Source organism: Sinohyriopsis cumingii, chromosome 2 (genome assembly GCF_028554795.1).
Source record: "Sinohyriopsis cumingii isolate HCF-2022 chromosome 2, ASM2855479v2, whole genome shotgun sequence".
Classification (NCBI taxonomy): domain Eukaryota; kingdom Metazoa; phylum Mollusca; class Bivalvia; order Unionida; family Unionidae; genus Sinohyriopsis; species Sinohyriopsis cumingii.
The window spans coordinates 46,043,230-46,063,729 of record NC_142962.1 but is presented as its reverse complement, the minus strand read 5'-3'; the positions used below and the strand labels follow the sequence as shown (position 1 = coordinate 46,063,729).

Below are 20,500 nucleotides of genomic sequence, written 5' to 3'. Positions count from 1 at the left end.
GTGCAAGACTTAAAATATCAGGATTAACATTCACATGTTCACCATCTGTCAATATTGCCTGCCAAGGTTAAATACTGTCCTTGAAAATGTGTAGAGTAGTAGTTGAAGACAATTTCAGGATGGATGAAGCAGCCTAAAGATATATAACCCTGCCAAATTCATTGCAAGGACAGAATAAAAAAAGTAAATGATCAAACCTGGGAACATTTTAAAATTTTCCTCAGATAAAAGATCTTGCAGATATGTTTATCTTGAATGGCTAGAGAACTGTAGTGATAAACGTAGTGATGTGAAAGAAAGTTGAAAAATGTCCATGAAAATTAGGACAGATCTTTCTGAAATGTCCCCAAAGCCATCTCACATTTAGCACACTGACCTTTTCAGCTACTACTGGTCTTATTGCCAGTTGGGTTCAGATTATGACCTGTTGATCAAGCCTGGCACATGTAAAACAGATTTCATAAGTAATTCTATGACCTTTGGACAAAACACAAAGAATGCTGTTCTAACTATTGTAACGCATTAAACTGTACACACAACTTGTACAAACTGTATCTCAAACAGAACACTAGTATTGATGAGAACTGTTCATGAGCGCAAAGACTCGTCTCAGTGAAAGAACTGAGCTCTAAACTACTAGATGAATATTAAGTGGGTCATACTTAAAACAATTGCTTGCTTATGTCCTGGTTTTGATAATTGTAGTTCCATTGAAACCTGCCTGTCTCCCAATGGATGAAATCTGAGCAACAACTAACACATACTTTTTGGGGATGTTGTCATTTCTCTCTAACAAAATATAATATATACAGATTTAGTGCCAATACCTGGAAACACGTTAATACATCAACAATCCATAGATTTTATCATTATAACGGTGCAGATGCCTGTTGCTCAGTGTGTTAAACTTGATAGCTTAGAAGACAGCTCTGAATCCAGCAGTTATAGGTTCCAATGTTTTACTGAAGAAAAGAAGAAGAAAAACAAGGCTCCAGCATCCTCAACATGAGTCCTACTAAGGTCAAGAACTCTAATTCAGGTGCTACTGTGTCCATGGCAACATAAACACTATTCAATCTTGAAAATTCTAAGTATCAAAAGGCATCTCTATACAGTCTGCATGACAAATGCGCCAAGATTGGTTGAAATACCTACAGCTGTTTGAGTTACAGACCATGAAACGTAATTTACCAGAAAAATGACAGAATGAAGAATGAACCCAAGCAAATGCAGAATGAACACAAGCAAATGCATAACAAACACAACCAAATGTAGAATGAACACAACCAAATGCAGAAGGAACACAACCAAATGTAGAATGAACATAACCAAATGCAGAATGAACACAGCCAAATGCATAAGGACCACAACCAAATGCATCAGGACCACAACCAAAACGTAGAAGGACCACAACCAAATGTAGAATGAACATAACCAAATGCAGAAGGAACACAACCAAATGCAGAAGGACCACAACCAAATGCATATGGACCACAACCAAATGCATAAGGACCACAACCAAAACGTAAAAGGACCACAACCAAATGTAGAATGAACATAACCAAATGCATAAGGACCACAACCAAATGTAGAATGAACATAACCAAATGCATATGGACCACAACCAAATGCATAAGGACCACAACCAAAACGTAAAAGGACCACAACCAAATGCAGAAGGAACACAACCAAATGCATAAGGACCACAACCAAATGTAGAATGAACATAACCAAATGTAGAAGGAACACAACCAAATGCAGAATGAACACAACCAAATGCAGAAGGAACACAACCAAATGCATAAGGACCACAACCAAATGTAGAATGAATGCAACCAAATGCAGAAGGAACACAACTAAATGCAGAAGGACAACAACCAAATGCAGAAGGAATGTGAGGGCCGCAACCAAATGATTCATTACCTTTACTGTGCATGATTCATCATCTTTGCATGATTCATTACCTTTAGTGTGCATGATTCATTACCTTTTCATGATTCATTTACCATTACAGTTCATAATTTATCACTTTAACTGTTCGTGATCCATACATTCACTGTTCATGATTCATTACTTTTACCGTTCATAATTCATTACCTTTACTGTGCATATTTCATTACCTTTACTGTTCATGATTCATTACCTTTATTGTGCATGATTCATTACCTTTACTGTGCATAATTCATTACCTTTACTGTGCATAATTCATTACCTTTACTGTGCAGGATTCATTACCTTTACTGTGCATAATTCATTACCTTCATTGTGCATGATTAATTACCTTTACTGTGCATAATTCATTACCTTTACTGTGCATGATTCATTACCTTTATTGTGCATGATTCATTAGCTTTACTGCACATGATTCATTACCTTTGCATGATTCATGACCTTTACTGTGCATGATTCATTACCTTTGCATGATTCATAACCTTTACTGTGCATGATTCATTATCTTTAGTGTGCATGATTCATTACCTTTACTGTGCATGATTCACTACCTTTACTGTGCATGATTCATTACCTTTGCATGATTCGTTACTTTTACTGTTCATGATTCATTAGCTTTACTGCACATGATTCATTACCTTTGCATGACTCATGACCTTTCCTGTGCATGACTCATTACCTTTGCATGATTCATTACCTTTACTGTGCATGATTCATTATCTTTAGTGTGCATGATTCATTACCTTTACTGTGCATGATTCACTACCTTTACTGTGCATGATTCATTACCTTTACTGTTCATGATTCATTAGCTTTACTGTTCATGATTCATTACCTTTGCATAATTCATGACCTTCACTGTGCATGATTCATTACCATTGCATGATTCATTACCTTTACTGTGCATGATTCATTACCTTTACTGTTCATAATTCATTACCTTTACTGTGCATGATTCATTACTTTTATTGTGCACAATTCATTACCTTTACTGTGCATGATTCATTACCTTTGCATGATTCATTACCTTTGTAATTCATTACCTTTGCATGATTCATTACCTTTACTGTGCATGATTCATTACATTTGCATGATTCATTACCTTTGTAATTCATTACCTTTGCATGATTCATTATCTTTATTGTGCATGATTCATTACCTTTGCATGATTCACTACCTTTACTGTGCATGATTCATTACCATTGCATGATTCATTACCATTGCATGATTCATTACCTTTGCATGATTCATTAAAATTACTATTCATAATTCATTACCTTTGCATGATTCATTACCTTTACTGTGCATAATTCATTACCTTTGCATAATTCATTACCTTTGCATAATTCATTACCTTTGCATGATTTATTACCTTTACTGTGCATGATTCATTACCTTTGCATGATTCATTACCTTTGCTGTGCATGATTCATTACCTTTGCATGATTCATTACCTTTGCATGATTCATTACCTTTACTGTGCATGATTCATTACCTTTGCATGATTCATTACCTTTACAGTGCATGATTCATTACCTTTGCATGATTCATTACCTTTACTATTCATAATTCATTACCTTTGCATGATTCATTACCTTTACTGTGCATGATTCATTATCTTTATTGTGCATGATTCATTACCTTTGCATAATTCATTACCTTTGCATGATTCATTACCTTTACTGTGCATGATTCATTACCTTTGCATGATTCATTACCATTGCATTATTCATTACCTTTGCATGATTAATTACCTTTGCTATTCATAATTCATTACCTTTGCATGATTCATTACCTTTACTGTGCATGATTCATTACCTTTGCATAATTCATTACCTTTGCATGATTCATTACCATTAGTGTGTATGATTCATTTACCTTTACTGTTCATAAGTCATTACTTTAACTGTTCATGATCTATTACCTTCACTGTTCACGATTCATTACTTTTACTGTTCATAATTCATTACCTTTACTGTGCATTTTGACATTTTTATTTGGTCCAGTCTATTTCTGGTCTTAAAGGTTTCAGTGTATTTTGTCAACATTTTTATTTGGTCCTGTGTATTTCTGGTCTTATAGGGTTCAGTGTATTTTGACAACATTTTTATTTGGTCTAGTCTGTTACTGGTTTTATAGGTTTCAGTGTATTTTGTCAACATTTTTATTTGGTCCTATGTGTTTCTGGTCTTATAGGTTTCAGTGCATTTTGACATTTTTATTTGGCCCTGTGTGTTTCTGGCCTTATAGGTTTCAGTGTATTTTGACAAATTTTTATTTGGTCCAGTCTCTTACTGGTCTTATAGGTTTCAGCGTATTTTGTCAACATTTTTATTTGGTCCTGTGTGTTTCTGGTCTTATAGGTTTCAATGTATTTTGACAACATTTTTATTTGGTCCTGTGTGTTTCTGGTCTTATAGGTTTCATTGTATTTTTAATACTGCTGAGATACAGATGCAATCAACACTGTTATCATTTGAGAAAATATGCCTGCATCTGAGATATGATTCTCTATGAAAGTGTTTCATTTTCTTTTTTCTATCAATCAGTGTAATTCTATCAAACTTAAAAAAACTACCAATAATTTAAAGATGGGTATGCAGACAACAGACAAATGACAATGCATAAAAGAAAAAAATATTTATTTTTGTGATATCAATCAATAATCCAAGCAGAGCAAATTATTATAAGATAAATTATATTTTCCAAGCAGTTTGATATCTTACATTTAAATGACACTGTTTAGCTGAAAATTTTGTCAAAGTGAAAACACAAAAAATAGCAAATGCAATTTGTTTAATAAATACAAACCACATTCCTTCAGTTTCTGTAATTTCTTTTTAAAATTTAAATACTGACAACAGTTATAGTTCTGCGTACCTTATTCAACTTAAATATCCAAAGAACAATCATATATGCTGCAAAATGAGTCACAGTGACATTAATATGCTGTATCATTGTCTCTGCAAAGGAAACAGTTTGTGAATTCCAACCAAATACAGTTGACCCAATACCTTCATTTATTGAGTTTTTATTCATGCCCAACTTACTGTTATTTTAACTTGACACCTCTCTCATCAAGAACAAATCTGTCAGTTGGCCTTTGAGGTCTGTTATAAAACTTACCAGAGTAACAACAGGCACTAATACCCATCTTATACAGGTGCACCACATCAAGATAAAACCAAGAAAGATACCAAAATATACCAAGCAGCATATGCATAAACATCATCAGCAGAAAGTTCTTTGCTTTGGGTCTGTGAATTTCATTGGATGCAGCAGCAAGCCACCACATCCAATCAAAATTAAATTGTTCAGATTTGAACACTGTTCCTACACGCTTGAGATGGGGGAGCACACAGCTTGAATGGACTGATGAATAAGCAATTTTCCATTGCCGGTCAGTGTTTGTACAAATGCCTTTCACTCAAAAACAAATGTAATGGCTTCCCTCTGGTATGTAGTCATACTATCGATGTTAAATTTACAAAGTATCCTTTAGAAGTCAATTGCCTCCAACAGTTTCGGCCGATGTACAATGCACCACTGTTACATGCTAATGGTTAGTTGGCATTACATAATAAGGGAGGCAACTCATGAAATCCAATAGATGTTGCTAGGATAAAGCACTAAAATATATGTTCGATCCACCAAGGTGTAGATAAGGTTATTATACCGGAACCTTGGCTAGTAAAGACGATGTATAAAAATAATAATAATAAAAATGAGAACCATCTATAGCAATAGAAACTGGATAAAATGAGGGCCCTCTGCAAAGAAGCAATTATTTTAGAGCACATAAGGTAGGTAAAGCAAGAAAATTTAACTGATGTTATAATAAATTCATACAAACTAACTTTTTAGTATCTATACTCAAAAAACATTATTCAAATAGATTTGTTTGGTATTTATACACATAAATCACCATTCAAACTGAACATAGATGAAAAGCGGTCAAGTAGTTATTTACATGCTGTTTCTCTTCGTGTTTTCACTTTCAATGGGCTTTGATTTCCATAGCATAAAGAATCATCACATACAATTTCAAATCAAAAGAAAGTAACTTTCACTTTCTTGTTAAAAAGAAAGATACACAATGTGACTTGTTATAATATGGGGGTGCATTCCATGATAAACTGCTTTAAGATTTAATGATTGGAATACATGCATTAATGTAAATATTTGTCTGTACTTCATTCAAAATCTGGCTCTCTGTGAAGATATATATTTTAATATGCTTGAAAAGAATGGTAACTGATAATCAAAACATGTAAAACAGCCAAAGTTCTAGTTGTAACTTTTAGTTAAATATAAATACTATTTAAAAATAGCTGGTACCTTTTTTATACTGATCTTCACAAGAAATTCTCAAAAAAGTATAACAATGTTAGGCATTAAATAAATGCAAAAACTGCTATATGAAAATGCTGCTTGCAATGAGTGGTTTATCCAGAAAGTTTTATCAAAAATGAACACAAGTTCAAGATTCCATTTGTCAACATAAGGTTAAGAACTTTACTCAGTGATGTTGCTGTATTATGTTTCTCTGTGTTTTGCAGTGACTGGGTGGCCAAGTGATCTAAGGTGTTTTGCAAAGACTCTGAGTGACCAAGTGATCCAAGGTGTTTTGCAAAGACTCTGAGTGGCCAAGTGATCCAAGGTGTTTTGCAAAGACTCTGAGTGGCCAAGTGATCCAAGGTGTTTTGCAAAGACTCTGAGTGGCCAAGTAATCCAAGGTGTTTTGCAAAGACTAGGAGGCCAAGTGATCCAAGGTGTTTTGCAAAGACTGAGTGGCCAAGTGATCCAATGTGTTTTGCAAAGACTAGGAGGCCAAGTGTTTCAAGGTGTTTTGCAAAGACTCTGATTGGCCAAGTGATCCAAGGTGTTTTGCAAAGACTGAGTGGCCAAGTGATCCAAGGTGTTTTGCAAAGACTCTGAGAGGCCAAGTGATCCAAGGTGTTTTGCAATGACTAGGAGGCCAAGTGATCCAAGGTGTTTTGCAAAGACTGATTGGCCAAGTGATCCAAGGTGTTTTGCAAAGACTGAGTGGCCAAGTGATCCAAGGTGTTTTGCAAAGACTCTGAGTGGCCAAGTAATCCAAGGTGTTTTGCAAAGACTAGGAGGCCAAGTGATCCAAGGTGTTTTGCAAAGACTGAGTGGCCAAGTGTTCCAAGGTGTTTTGCAAAGACTCTGAGAGGTCAAGTTATCCAAGGTGTTTTGCAAAGACTCTGATTGGCCAAGTGATCCAAGGTGTTTTGCAAAGACTCTGAGAGGCCAAGTGATCCAATGTGTTTGCAAAGACTAGGAGGCCAAGTGTTTCAAGGTGTTTTGCAAAGACTCTGATTGGCCAAATGATCCAAGGTGTTTTGCAAAGACTGAGTGGCCAAGTGATCCAAGGTGTTTTGCAAAGACTCTGAGAGGCCAAGTGATCCAAGGTGTTTTGCAAAGACTCTGAGAGGCCAAGTGATCCAAGGTGTTTTGCAAAGACTGACAGGCCATGTGATTAAAGATGTTTTGCTAAGACTGAGTGGCCAAGTGATCCAAGGTGTTTTGCAAAGACTCTGAGTAGCTAAGTGATCTAAGGTAGTTTTCTTTTTACAGATCACAAACATATCCCACCTCTGTCTGTGCGAGTTGGAGTCTGCTTTCAGCCAATATGGGTATTTTTAAAAACATTGCTAGAAGCTTCCTGAGGAATGATGGTTTTTCCTGGAATCTTCCTTCACCTAATACAATGTCCACTACATACAGCCTATCATGTGATCAAAAACGGTGTTAAACCCCAAAAATACAAATGTTATAAAATCTTAGCATACATTGGGCAATGAGTATTACACTAGCGTAAGTTAAAATTATGTGAAAAATAAAGGACTCCTAGTTTTTTAGAAAAAAAACAATGCATTTAGCTTTACCAAGAAAGTAGCTCTTAACACTGATAATGCATACAGCTTTACCAAGGAAGTAGCTCTTACCACTGATAATGCATACAGCTTTACCAATGAAGTAGCTCTTACCATTGATAATGCATGCAGCTTACCAAGAAAGTAGCTCTTACCATTGATAATGCATACAGCTTACCAAGAAAGTAGCTCTTACCATTGATAATGCATACAGCTTACCAAGGAAGTAGCTCTTACCATTGATAATGCATACAGCTTACCAAGGAAGTAGCTCTTACCACTGATAATGCATACAGCTTTACCAAAGAAGTAGCTCTTACCATTGATAATGCATACAGCTTACCAAGGAAGTAACTCTTACCACTGACACTTTAACATGGAAGTAGCTCTTGCCACTGAAAATGCATACAGTTTTACCACGGAAGTAGCTCTTACCAATGATAATGCATACAGCTTACCAAGGAAGTAACTCTTACCACTGACACTTTAACATGGAAGTAGCTCTTACCAATGATAATGCATACAGTTTTACCACGGAAGTAGCTCTTACCAATGATAATGCATACAGCTTTACCAAGGAAGTAGCTCTTACCACTGATAATGCATACAGCTTTACCAAGGAAGTACCTCTTACCACTGATACTTTAACAAGGAAACAGCTTTTTGTTTAATTAAGATTATTAAAGTTTAAATGAATAAGATTGATGACATAACTTTCTATGCATAGCTGGCTAAGATATTGAAGAAGTGATACACTTCATCATCATCATATACAGCCACGACTGTAGAACATTCAGAACATTTCACTGGATTAAACCAGTCCTCATCCTCATTTGCAGCTGAATTTGCATTCAAAGAATCGGACACCATTTGCTTTTTCCTCTTCTTTTTCCTCTCTTTAGCACTGCCTTTTGGAAATTTTAAACGTTCAGTGTTGTCAACTACACAGTTCATCACAAACATAGCTCTGTACTGGTTCGTGTACGTTTCATGCCTGAAAGAAAAGAAATATTAAGAGGTGCATTATTTTATGAGGAAAAATTACACCGTCTGTCATTCCCAGCAATGCTTTACATAAAGGAATACCCACATTCACTATACACTAGGCTATATTGATAAACACAATACGACACAAAACCTAAATATAAAAGTATTAATACTTGTACATGTAGATCACACTTATGGTTCTAAATTGTTTCATGCAGAATCTGTTTTCTTAAATGTCATCAAGTTATGGCAAGATTGTAGAATAATTAAATACATATATTGATTAATTAATCAATTCACATGATAAACTTGTTTCAGCAATGACCAGGGGTGACAACCACCCCAGCAGATGGGAGGGACAGTATCTTCTACTTGTTTTAACAAAAGCACTGTTTGCCCAGGACTAACAACAAGTGTACTGAAGAGAAGCACAAAAAATACTATTCATGATTCATTACCTTTACTGTGCATGATTCATTAACTTTATTGTGCACGATTCATTACCTTTAATGTGCATGATTATTTACCTTTACTGTGCATAATTCATTACCTGTGCTGTTCATAATTCATAACTTTTACTGAGCATGATTCATTACTTTTACAGTGCATGATTTATTACTTTTATTGTATATAATCATTACTTTAACTCTGCATGATTCATTACCTATATTGTTCATGATTCATTACCTTTACTGTGCATGATTTATTACCTTTCCAGTGCATAATTCATTACCTTTACTGTTCATGATTCATTACCTTTACTGTTCATGATTCATAACTTTACTGTGCATGATTTATTATCTTTACTGTTCATAATTCATTACCTTTACTGTGCACAATTCATTAACTTTATTGTGCATGATTCATTATCTTTACTGTTAATAATTCATAACATTTACTCTGCATGATTCATTATCTTTATTGTGCATGATTCATTACCTTTACTGTGCATAATTCATTACTTTTACTGTGCATAATTCATTACTTTTACTGTGCATGATTTATTACCTTTACTGTGCATGATTTATTACCTTTATTGTGCATAATTCATTACTTTTACTGTGCTTGATTCATTACCTATACTGTTCATGATTCATTACCTTTACTGTGCATGATTCATAACTTTTACTGTGCATGATTAATTACCTTTACTATGCATAATTCATTACCTTTACTGTGCATGATTCATTACTTTCATTGTGCACAATTCATTACTTTTACTGTACATGATTCATTACCTTTACTGAGCACGATTCATTACTTTTACAGTGCATGATTTATTACTTTTATTGTGCATAATTCATTACTTTTACTGTGCATGATTCATTACCTATACTGTTCATGATACATAATCTTTACTGTGCATGATTCAAAACTTTTACTGGGCATGATAAATTACATTTACTATGCATAATTCATTACCTTTACTGTGCATGATTCATTACCTATACTGTTCATAATTCATTACCTTTACTGTGCATGATTCATAACTTTTACTGTACATGATTAATTACCTTTACTATGCATAATTCATTACATTTACTATTCATAATTCATTACCTTTACTGTGCATGATTCATTACTTTTACAGTGCATGATTTATTTCTTTTATTGTGCATAATTCATTACTTTTACTGTGCATGATTCATTACCTATACTGTTCATTATACATTATCTTTACTGTGCATGATTAATAACTTTTACTGTGCATGATTAATTACCTATACTATGCATAATTCATTACCTTTACTGTGCATGATTCATAACTTTTACTGTACATGATTAATTACCTTTACTATGCATAATTCATTACATTTACTGTTTATAATTCATTACCTTTACTGTGCATGATTATTTACCTTTACTGTGCATGATTCATTACCTTTAGTGTGCATGATTCATTACTTTTACTGTGCATGATTCATTACCTTTGCATGATTCATTACCTTTTCATGACTCATTTACCTTTACAGTTCATAATTCATTACTTTAACTGTTCATGATCCATTACCTTCACTGTTCATGATTTATTACTTTTATTGTGCATAATTCATTACTTTTACTGTTCATAATTCATTACCTTTACTGTTGATAATTTCATTATCTTTACTGTGCATGATTCATTAACTTTATTGTGCATGATTCATTACCTTTACTGTGCATGGTTATTTACCTTTACTGTGCATAATTCATTACCTGTGCTATTCTTAATTCATAACTTTTACTGAGCATGATTCATTACTTTTCCAGTGCATGATTTATTACTTTTATTGTACATAATTCATTACTTTTACTGTGCATGATTCATTACCTATACTGTTCATGATTCATTATCTTTACTGTGCATGTTTCATTACCTTTACTGTGCATGGTTATTTACCTTTACTGTGCATAATTCATTACCTGTGCTATTCATAATTCATAACTTTAATTACGCATGATTCATTACTTTTACAGTGCATGATTTATTACTTTTATTGTGCATAATTCATTACTTTTACTGTGCATGATTCATTACCTATACTGTGCATGATTCATAACTTTTACTGTGCATGATTCATTACTTTCATGTGCATGATTCATTACTTTTATTGTGCATAATTCATTACTTTTACTATGCATGATTAATTACCTTTACTATGCATAATTCATTACCTTTACTGTGCAGGATTCATAACTATTACTGTGCATGATTGATTACCTTTATTGTGCATGATTCATTACCTTTACTGGGCATGATTTATTACCTTTACTGTTCATAATTCATTACCTTTATTGTGCATGATTCATTACTTTTACTGTGCATGATTCATTACCTTTACTGTGCATGATTTATTACCTTTACTGTTCATAATTCATTACTTTATTGTGCATGATTCATTACTTTTACTGTGCATGATTCATTACCTTTACTGTTTATGATTTATCACCTTTACTGTTCATAATTCATTACCTTTATTGTGCATGATTCATTACTTTTACTGTGCATGATTCATTACCTTTACTGTGCATGATTTATTACCTTTACTGTTCATAATTGATTACCTTTATTGTGCATGATTCTTTACCTTTACTGTGCATAATTCATTACCTGTGCTATTCATAATTCATAACATTTACTGTGCATGATTCATTACCTTTATTGTGCATGATTCATTACCTTTGCATGATTCATTACCTTTTCATGATTCATTTACCTTTACAATACATAATTCATTACTATAACTGTTCATGATCCATTACCTTCACTGTTCATGATTGATTACTTTTACTGTTCATAACTCATTACCTTTACTGTTCATAGTTCATTACCTTTACTGTGCATGATTCATTACCTTTACTGTGCATGATTATTTACCTTTACTGTGCATAATTCATTACCTGTGCTATTCATAATTCATAACTTTAACTGAGCATGATTCATTACTTTTACAGAGCATAATTTATTACTTTCATTGTGCATAATTCATTACATTTACTGTGCATGATTCATTACCTATACTGTTCATGATTCATTATCTTTACTGTGCATGATTCATAACTTTTACTGTGCATGATTCATTACCTTTATTGTGCATGATTCATTACCTTTACTGTGCATGATTTATTACCTTTACTGTTCGTAATTCATTACTTTTACTGTGCATGATTCATTACCTTCAATGTGCATGATTCATTACCTTTCTGTGCATAATTCATTACCTGTGCTATTCATAATTCATAACATTTACTGTGCATGATTGATTACCTTTACTGTGCATGATTTATTACCTTTACTGTGCATGATTCATTACTTTTACTATTCATGATTCATTATCTTTACTGTTCATGATTGATAACTTTTACTGTGCATGATTTATTACCTTTACTGTTCACAATTCAATACCTTTACTGTTCATAATTCATGACCTTTACTGTGCATGATTCATTACCTTTACTGTGCATGATTCATTACATTTACTGTGTATGATTTATTGCCTTTATTGTGCATAATTCATTACTTTTACTGTGCATAATTCATTACCTGTACTGTTCATGATTTATTACCTTTACTATTCATGATTGAGTACCTTCACTGTGCATGATTTATTACCGTTTCATGATTCCTTTACCTTTACAGTTCATAATTCATTAGTTTAACTGTTCATGAGCCATTACCTTCACTGTTCATAATTCATTACCTGTACTGTTTAGGATTCATTACCTTTATTGTGCATGATTCATTACCTTTATTGTGCATGATTCATTACCTTTATTGTGCATGATTCATTACCTTCATTGTGCATGATTCATTACCTTTACTGTGCATGATTCATTACCTTTACTGTTTATAATACATTACCTTTACTGTGCATGATTCAGTACCTTTACTGTGCATGATTTATTACCTTTAGTGTGCATGATTCATTACTTTTACTGTGCCTGATTCATTACCTTTGCATGATTCATTACCTTTTCATGATTCATTACTTTTACTATTCATGATTCATTATCTTTACTGTTCATGATTGATAACTTTTACTGTGCATGATTTATTACCTTTACTGTTCACAATTCAATACCTTTACTGTTCATAATTCATGACCTTTACTGTGCATGATTCATTACCTTTACTGTGCATGATTCATTACATTTACTGTGTATGATTTATTGCCTTTATTGTGCATAATTCATTACTTTTACTGTGCATAATTCATTACCTGTACTGTTCATGATTTATTACCTTTACTATTCATGATTGAGTACCTTCACTGTGCATGATTTATTACCGTTTCATGATTCCTTTACCTTTACAGTTCATAATTCATTAGTTTAGCTGTTCATGAGCCATTACCTTCACTGTTCATAATTCATTACCTGTACTGTTTAGGATTCATTACCTTTATTGTGCATGATTCATTACCTTTATTGTGCATGATTCATTACCTTTATTGTGCATGATTCATTACCTTCATTGTGCATGATTCATTACCTTTACTGTGCATGATTCATTACCTTTACTGTTTATAATACATTACCTTTACTGTGCATGATTCAGTACCTTTACTGTGCATGATTTATTACCTTTAGTGTGCATGATTCATTACTTTTACTGTGCCTGATTCATTACCTTTGCATGATTCATTACCTTTTCATGATTCATTTACTTTTACATTTCATAATTCATTACTCTAACTGTTCATGATCCATTACCTTCACTGTTCATGATTCATTACTTTTACTGTTCATAATTCATTACCTTTACTGTTCATATTTCATTACCTTTACTGTGCACGATTCATTACCTATACTGTGCATAATGCATTACCTGTGCTATTCATAATTCATAATTTTTACTGAGCATGATTTATTACTTTTATTGTGCGTGATTCATTACCTTTACTTTGCATGATTCATTACCTTTACTATGCATGATTCATTACCTTTACTGTTCATGATTCATTACCTTCACTATGCATGATTCATTACCTTTATTGTTCATGATTCATTACCATCTGGATTACCATTTTTCAACATTTTTAGGATTGTGTGTCTTTTAAAAACCTTAATAGCAATATCCATGGGTGTTGAAATGAATTTCACAAATGAAATGAATTTTACAAATCAAAACTTTTAACATCTTAATCAATTAAAGAAAGACAATTATATGTCTTAAGAAATACAATATCTCTCTTATCATATTAACAAATAAAACTTTCATTTACCCCAAAAAACGCTGTAGTAATTCAAAAATTAGAAACTGGTGAAGAGCTTGTAAACACTTTGTTATGCCATGGCCATTTTATGTCCAAATCTCTTTTATAATGAAGCAAGTTACAGTGAGGCTACCACATACATCTGTTCATCCTTGATGCAAATCTTATTTGTCCTGATTCTTTGAACATCCATAGAAAATGGCAGGGACAAAAGTGCCTAACTGATCATGGTTTCATTGTACATGGTATAAGCTTTGTAGAACTTCTTGTACAATCAACATAAATAAATTTACAATTTTTATGCACATTACAAACCTTTGACAGTCTAGACAGAGAGTTGTCATACAAGCTGGACAATTCAACACAGCATCGCTTGATGGCACAGGCTTGACCTTGCCCTGACCATCATCTCTACTTGCTGGCTGTTTAACCCTGTAAGATTGTTTCTGCTGGTCAACCCAATGCTGATCTTCATCATCTAAATCTGGGTCATACAGAAGCTCATCATTGCTAAGTAAAGGATGCTTCTTTTTTCTAGCATCACCTGTTAAAACATATTTAAAAAATGAGTTTAAAAGCTTGTCAAGTGCACTAATCTGAAAAATTATACATTTTTCCTTATTGCTGATGAAGACAATTCAGTTTACCAAATAGTTTCAACACTTTATTAATATATATTATTATTATATTATACTATTGTTATACATTATTACTACCTATTCCTCAAGATGATTATGAAATAATTACATTAAAAAATAATGACTAAAACCTAATCAGAGTAAGCATCAAGTATTTTAGACAAAAATTTCATCATTCACATAATTTCCATATGTGTGCTGACTGATAACTCATGAGCGTAAATCTAATGGATTGAAAATTAAGTGTCACAACTCATTTTTGTTAGAAGATGAATTAAAAGGTTTTTAATCCATAAAACTGCTAATTTACGATAGTAATAATTCTAAAAGATTGGTCCTGGGTTCTGCAGATGGTATTCCTTTGAGTTTAGCCATACTGTCATCAACAAATCATCTCTACTCTCATCATATCTTTTAAACTGTAGTAAAAAAAATCTTACAGCACTTACTCATGCAAGTTTTCTAATCACTTAAATACAGCCTTAACACACTAAACTGATCAGACAAAATCCATGCATTAGTGATTTACATCTAATTTGGTCAACTTCGGCTGGGCTATTTTTGATAAATAATTTTTTCTAGTAAAATGTTTCTTCAAGAATACTTAACCAATACCTTGGGAAAACTACTACTACCTTGCAAATCCCTCTATCCCTGATAACACTTTTAGCTCAAAATCATCTGCACACCTAGGTAGCAGTCAGGCAGAGTGGTCTCCCTCTTAAGATAGGGATTGGCACCAAATTCCATAAATATCTCAGTTATAACTGGAGCATAAAGCACAATCTCTATGGATGTAACTTCAGGGAGGCTGGGAGGGTGTATGTGTATTAAGGTTGGGTAAGCATTTTCAAAGAAATGTATTGTACCAGACAAAAAATTGGTTTCTTCTTTAAATGCATTACTCAATCATAATACCTTAGGAGAAAATGTACGAGATGGAGGGAGTGACATCCCCTTACCCAGGAGAGTCCATCTCAGGTCCCCTAAAACATGTGAGACAGCTTCTAGATAACCTGACTGGAATAGACTCCATCTATCAGGGAACGGCATCAAAAGGGAAAAATTTTTCTAGGGAAAATTTTTTCTCTAACAAATCTAAAATAAGTCATGACACTGCATCTGTATGAAGCTGTTGCATGATCTGGAAGGGTAACCTTTGTGCCATTGGTAAAGGTTCCTCCAGATCCACTTTTAGGATGAGAAATCTCTGATAAGAACTTGAGAAGTATACTCGGATCTCCATCCCACAGCATGGATACAGATAGAGAACAGTTTCACTCCTATGCCATGATTAAGCTGAATGTCCTAACTTGGTGAGCCAATATGTGGAGCAAAGTCATAGTTTGGGTTGAGTCTGATTTGCAGGACAGATAGCCCACTTTATTCAGGATGAAAATGCCTATGTTGATATATCATCCTTCCCCTCTTTGAAGGATTAAATTAGGCATGATCCTCCTCCATGCAATAGTTTCTCTTCCACGAGCACAGCATGCCAGTGGTTGCGGAATGGTAAGTTTAATTTTATGACTGGTGCTTTTTCTCACTGAAGAGTCATAGGAAGTTTGCTATTGAGATATGGATGCCTACATAGGTATAAAATGCTCTTGTGTGCTCCACTGAGAATATATTCCATTGCCTTCATATGCCTCTAAGATGGATGGCCAGCTCACTTTAGGGATTCTCCACCACTTGTGAGAACTGTTGTATTTTAAAGGCATATTTATTAATATCTGGATGTGCAGGTTCAGTAACTCTGGATTGGGGTGAAATACGTGGCATCATGGTTTCTTAACTGAGATGAGGGAATATGTTGACTCTGTTTTGATTAATGAGGCTACTCCAATATTTCTCATTTCAGTGTAGTAAAGAGGATGAAGAGACACTCAGAAATGCTAATTCTTGTATCCCATTCCGTATTAAAGATGCTGAAGGAGTGTATACATTCTGCCATTCCAACTGATAGAAAAAGCATTGATTATCTAGGCCTTTTGCGTAAAGGACTGGTGAAACCAAGGCTGAGGTTTTGGCATTCCATCTTGCCACCAATAGGTCCATCATAGGTCAACATCATGAACTGTCTTTTGAGTGAAGACAGGGGGATGAAAAAGACCATTCCATCTGTATTATTTCCACCTTGCTGAACCATAAGTCTGCCAATACATTAGCCAGCTAAGTAAATGTCAAACTTAAGCATGGATTATTGATGAGGACACCACTTCAGAAAATCCCAAACAAGAATACAAAGGTCTCAGTACTTGTTCTGCCTTGCTGTTTGAGATGAATCATCACATTGTAGTTATCAGACTGAAAGATAACTCCACTCCTGTGTAGGGTTTCCAGCCACCACTAATTGACATGTAATAATGATCCTGTGGGGGTCATGCTCCTATGGTAGTCCAAAATGATAGGAGACTTGCTCCCCATCCCGCTGTGTTTGCATCCACAGCAATCATAATTGTCAGAGGTTGTACTTGCAGAGGTATTGCCAATACAAGTCCAAAGTGGTTTCCCTGTCTTCAAGATGCAACCATGCTCAATGGCCACAGCTTCAGTCTCCACATGGACCATGTAATCATTGTTTATGGGACCAAAAAAGTGACCAAGGACTAAGACATCTGCTACTGCATTGAGTAAAACTCATTTGGTGAGGGGATTCTCAAGCAGATGGATTGCTCCAAATAGTTATATAACTTTCCATTATATGAATTCAATTCTTCTTCCTGGTGGACACATTTTTTATACTTGATTATTGATTCGAGACCTAGTTGACTAAATCTTGATAGGATATGAGGTCAGCGATGTACTTGTTGATAAGGAGATTGTGTAGTCTTCACAAAGGATGGCATTAGGACCCACTGCTGCTACCACATTGAGCAAAATTCAGCCGGCGAGGGAATTCTTCAGCAGATGGATTACTCAAAATAGGCATGGAACCTACCACTGAATGAATTCTATTCTCATTCTTGGAGAACACATTCTTTATACATGAACATCGATTCCAGACATAGTCGACCAAATCTTGAAAGGATATGAGGTCTTAGATGTTCTTGTTGACTAGGAGATTGTGTAGTCTCCACAAAGGATGGCATTAAGACCCATTGTTGCATTCAATCACAAAGCCAAGAGTGTAACAGGTGACTGAATATGCTTAGGTTGAGTACTAACTGATGAGTGCTGCATTGTAGCTAAGAACTTGGGCCAGTACATAGTCCCCAGGAAACTTCCATTCAGTCACAAAAGATTGGAGCCTTCTTCATACTGGGATCTGAGATAAAGATAGGATAGGGGAGCCAGTATGTATGTCATTTGAGATAGGGATGGTCTCGTGGAAAATGGTTAAAACAATTAACCTCAGTCTGACTCCTCCACTTAATTGTAGGTTTGTTCCCCCAGCAGCATGTGCTCTTGGGATCTCCCTGTGACCTTGTTGGTTGCCTTGTAAATCCCTTTACTGTAGCTGAGACTGAGAGGAATGGTGGTATGTTGCGAAAGCCATCCACCTGATCATAAAGAAGAGAAAAGATGATGAAGGTTGCAAGTATATCTTGGGTCACAAATGGTCTATAATGTCAGTGAAAGACCATAGCATCATTTCCTACATATTGTTAGTCACAGCTGCTATTACAGCTACAGTCTGCCGTATCTCTGTTATGAAGTGGACCATACTATGCATAATGCCACCTACATATTCTGTGGACTAAAGTCACGGAGTGCCCTGTATTGATGCTGTGAGTTATCATATACATGTTGTGGTCATGAACCCTATGTTACCTTGTATATGTCCTAGTCCGGTCAAAATGGAAGTAGGTCATCTGTGTGGGGAGAACGTCATCTGATTTGTTATGTTGGGACAGGTTTTGGGACATTTAATCCACTTAATCAGTCAAGGTATCTGCTGTGAGCGAGGATACTTTTGATTCTTGGCCAGCTCTTTCCCTCACTGTCCAGCAATATATTTACTGTCAAATGTGGAGTCTACAGGAATCGCCAATAATGAGGAGTCCTGTAGTGGTTAAGTGTAAAGATTCCTACTGTGGAAGCAATTGAAAGTAGATTCTTTCATAAATAATTTTCCCTATGTTAGAACTGGTAATCTAGAGAAATGAGGACAGAAGTCCAATGGTATTGGAAGGGAAACTTCAGTTCAAGCTTGCAATGTGGAGTTCAATCATCCAAGTAGGACCTAATAACGATGAGGAAACTTGAATACCAGTATCATCGTTTATAGATTAAGGTAGTGAGGTCAACATCTCCTGATCTATCTATGAAGTAGTTGGAAAAGAATGTTGCTGATGGTGGCCCACTACACTTGCAGCACTGATGAGCCTGTTACTTCTAACATATCACTTAGGTGGCAGAGCCTTGAGGGAAAGTTAAGAACCATCTCTTGAAAACTGAGGCCCCAAGATGTACATTGTGTGTTGCAAGTATTCTGAGGTACTATGGGGATAAGATGATCCATGTATAACTGGTTTCATGAAGTGCATTCTTGCGTCTTCTTATTTGGTTGTCCATCATGTCCAATGATGATACTAGTTGCGCTGCCCACAGTGACTACAAATGTGGCTGAGTCCAAAGCTGGAAACAGGATGTTACAGGTTGGGCATGGGAAGTCTGTAGATGTCATTGTCTGGGATGCTACGATGTGCCATTTTTCTCTCAAGGCTGTGATTCGTTGATGGCAGTCATCCTTGACAACTTCAACAGCCTTTGTGATGAGCATGCGCCACATAGACCTTTCTTTTGCCGAGTCTTCCAGCTTGCTGGGTTGGATTCTGCACCATTTCAGGTTACACTTAAGGTTGTCTTTGTACCTTTGCCTGGCGAGCCCTTGTTTCCACTTTCCCTGCTTGCACTCACCATAGAACAGCTGTCTCAGTAATCTGGTCTTCTCCATCCAAATGATATGCCCAGACCATCTGAGCTTGGCTTTGAGCAGCAGTGCCTCAATGCTAGGAACATGAGCCCTTTTGAGGACTTCTAAGTTGGACACCCTGTCTTGCCATCTGATGTGCATGACTGACCTTATTAACTGCATGTGGAATTGCTCAAGGTGCTTCACATGCCTGCAGTATACAGTCCAGGTTTCACAGTCAAATAGCAGGGTGGTGAGGACAACAGCTTTATAGTCCTTGATCTTGGTAGGCATCCAAATGCCTTTTTGCTGCAGGACTCTGACACTAATTCTTCCTAGGGCTTGGCTTGCTTTCTGGATCCTGTCTGTAATTTCATTTACAGTGACCCATCTGAAGACACTGTGACTCCCAGGTGTGTAAAGCTCTCCGTGTTTTTCTACTGTCTTCCCTCGATCTTGATGGTGGGTTGT

General features: G+C 35.1%; 1 protein-coding gene across 1 annotated transcript in view; it reads right to left on the bottom strand.

The window, feature by feature from the left end:
* Positions 1-4,575: 4,575 nt before the first annotated feature.
* The window catches only part of LOC149804761 (E2F-associated phosphoprotein-like), a 35,476-nt gene continuing 19,551 nt past the window's right edge, over positions 4,576-20,500 (bottom strand). Inside the window, exons 4-5 of the mRNA XM_089944070.1 lie at positions 14,849-15,077; positions 4,576-8,844 (exon numbers count right to left, since the gene is read on the bottom strand). Coding sequence (XP_089800196.1) covers positions 8,568-8,844; positions 14,849-15,077 — 506 coding nt within the window. The 3' untranslated portion in view covers positions 4,576-8,567. The remainder of the gene's footprint in view (positions 8,845-14,848; positions 15,078-20,500) is intronic.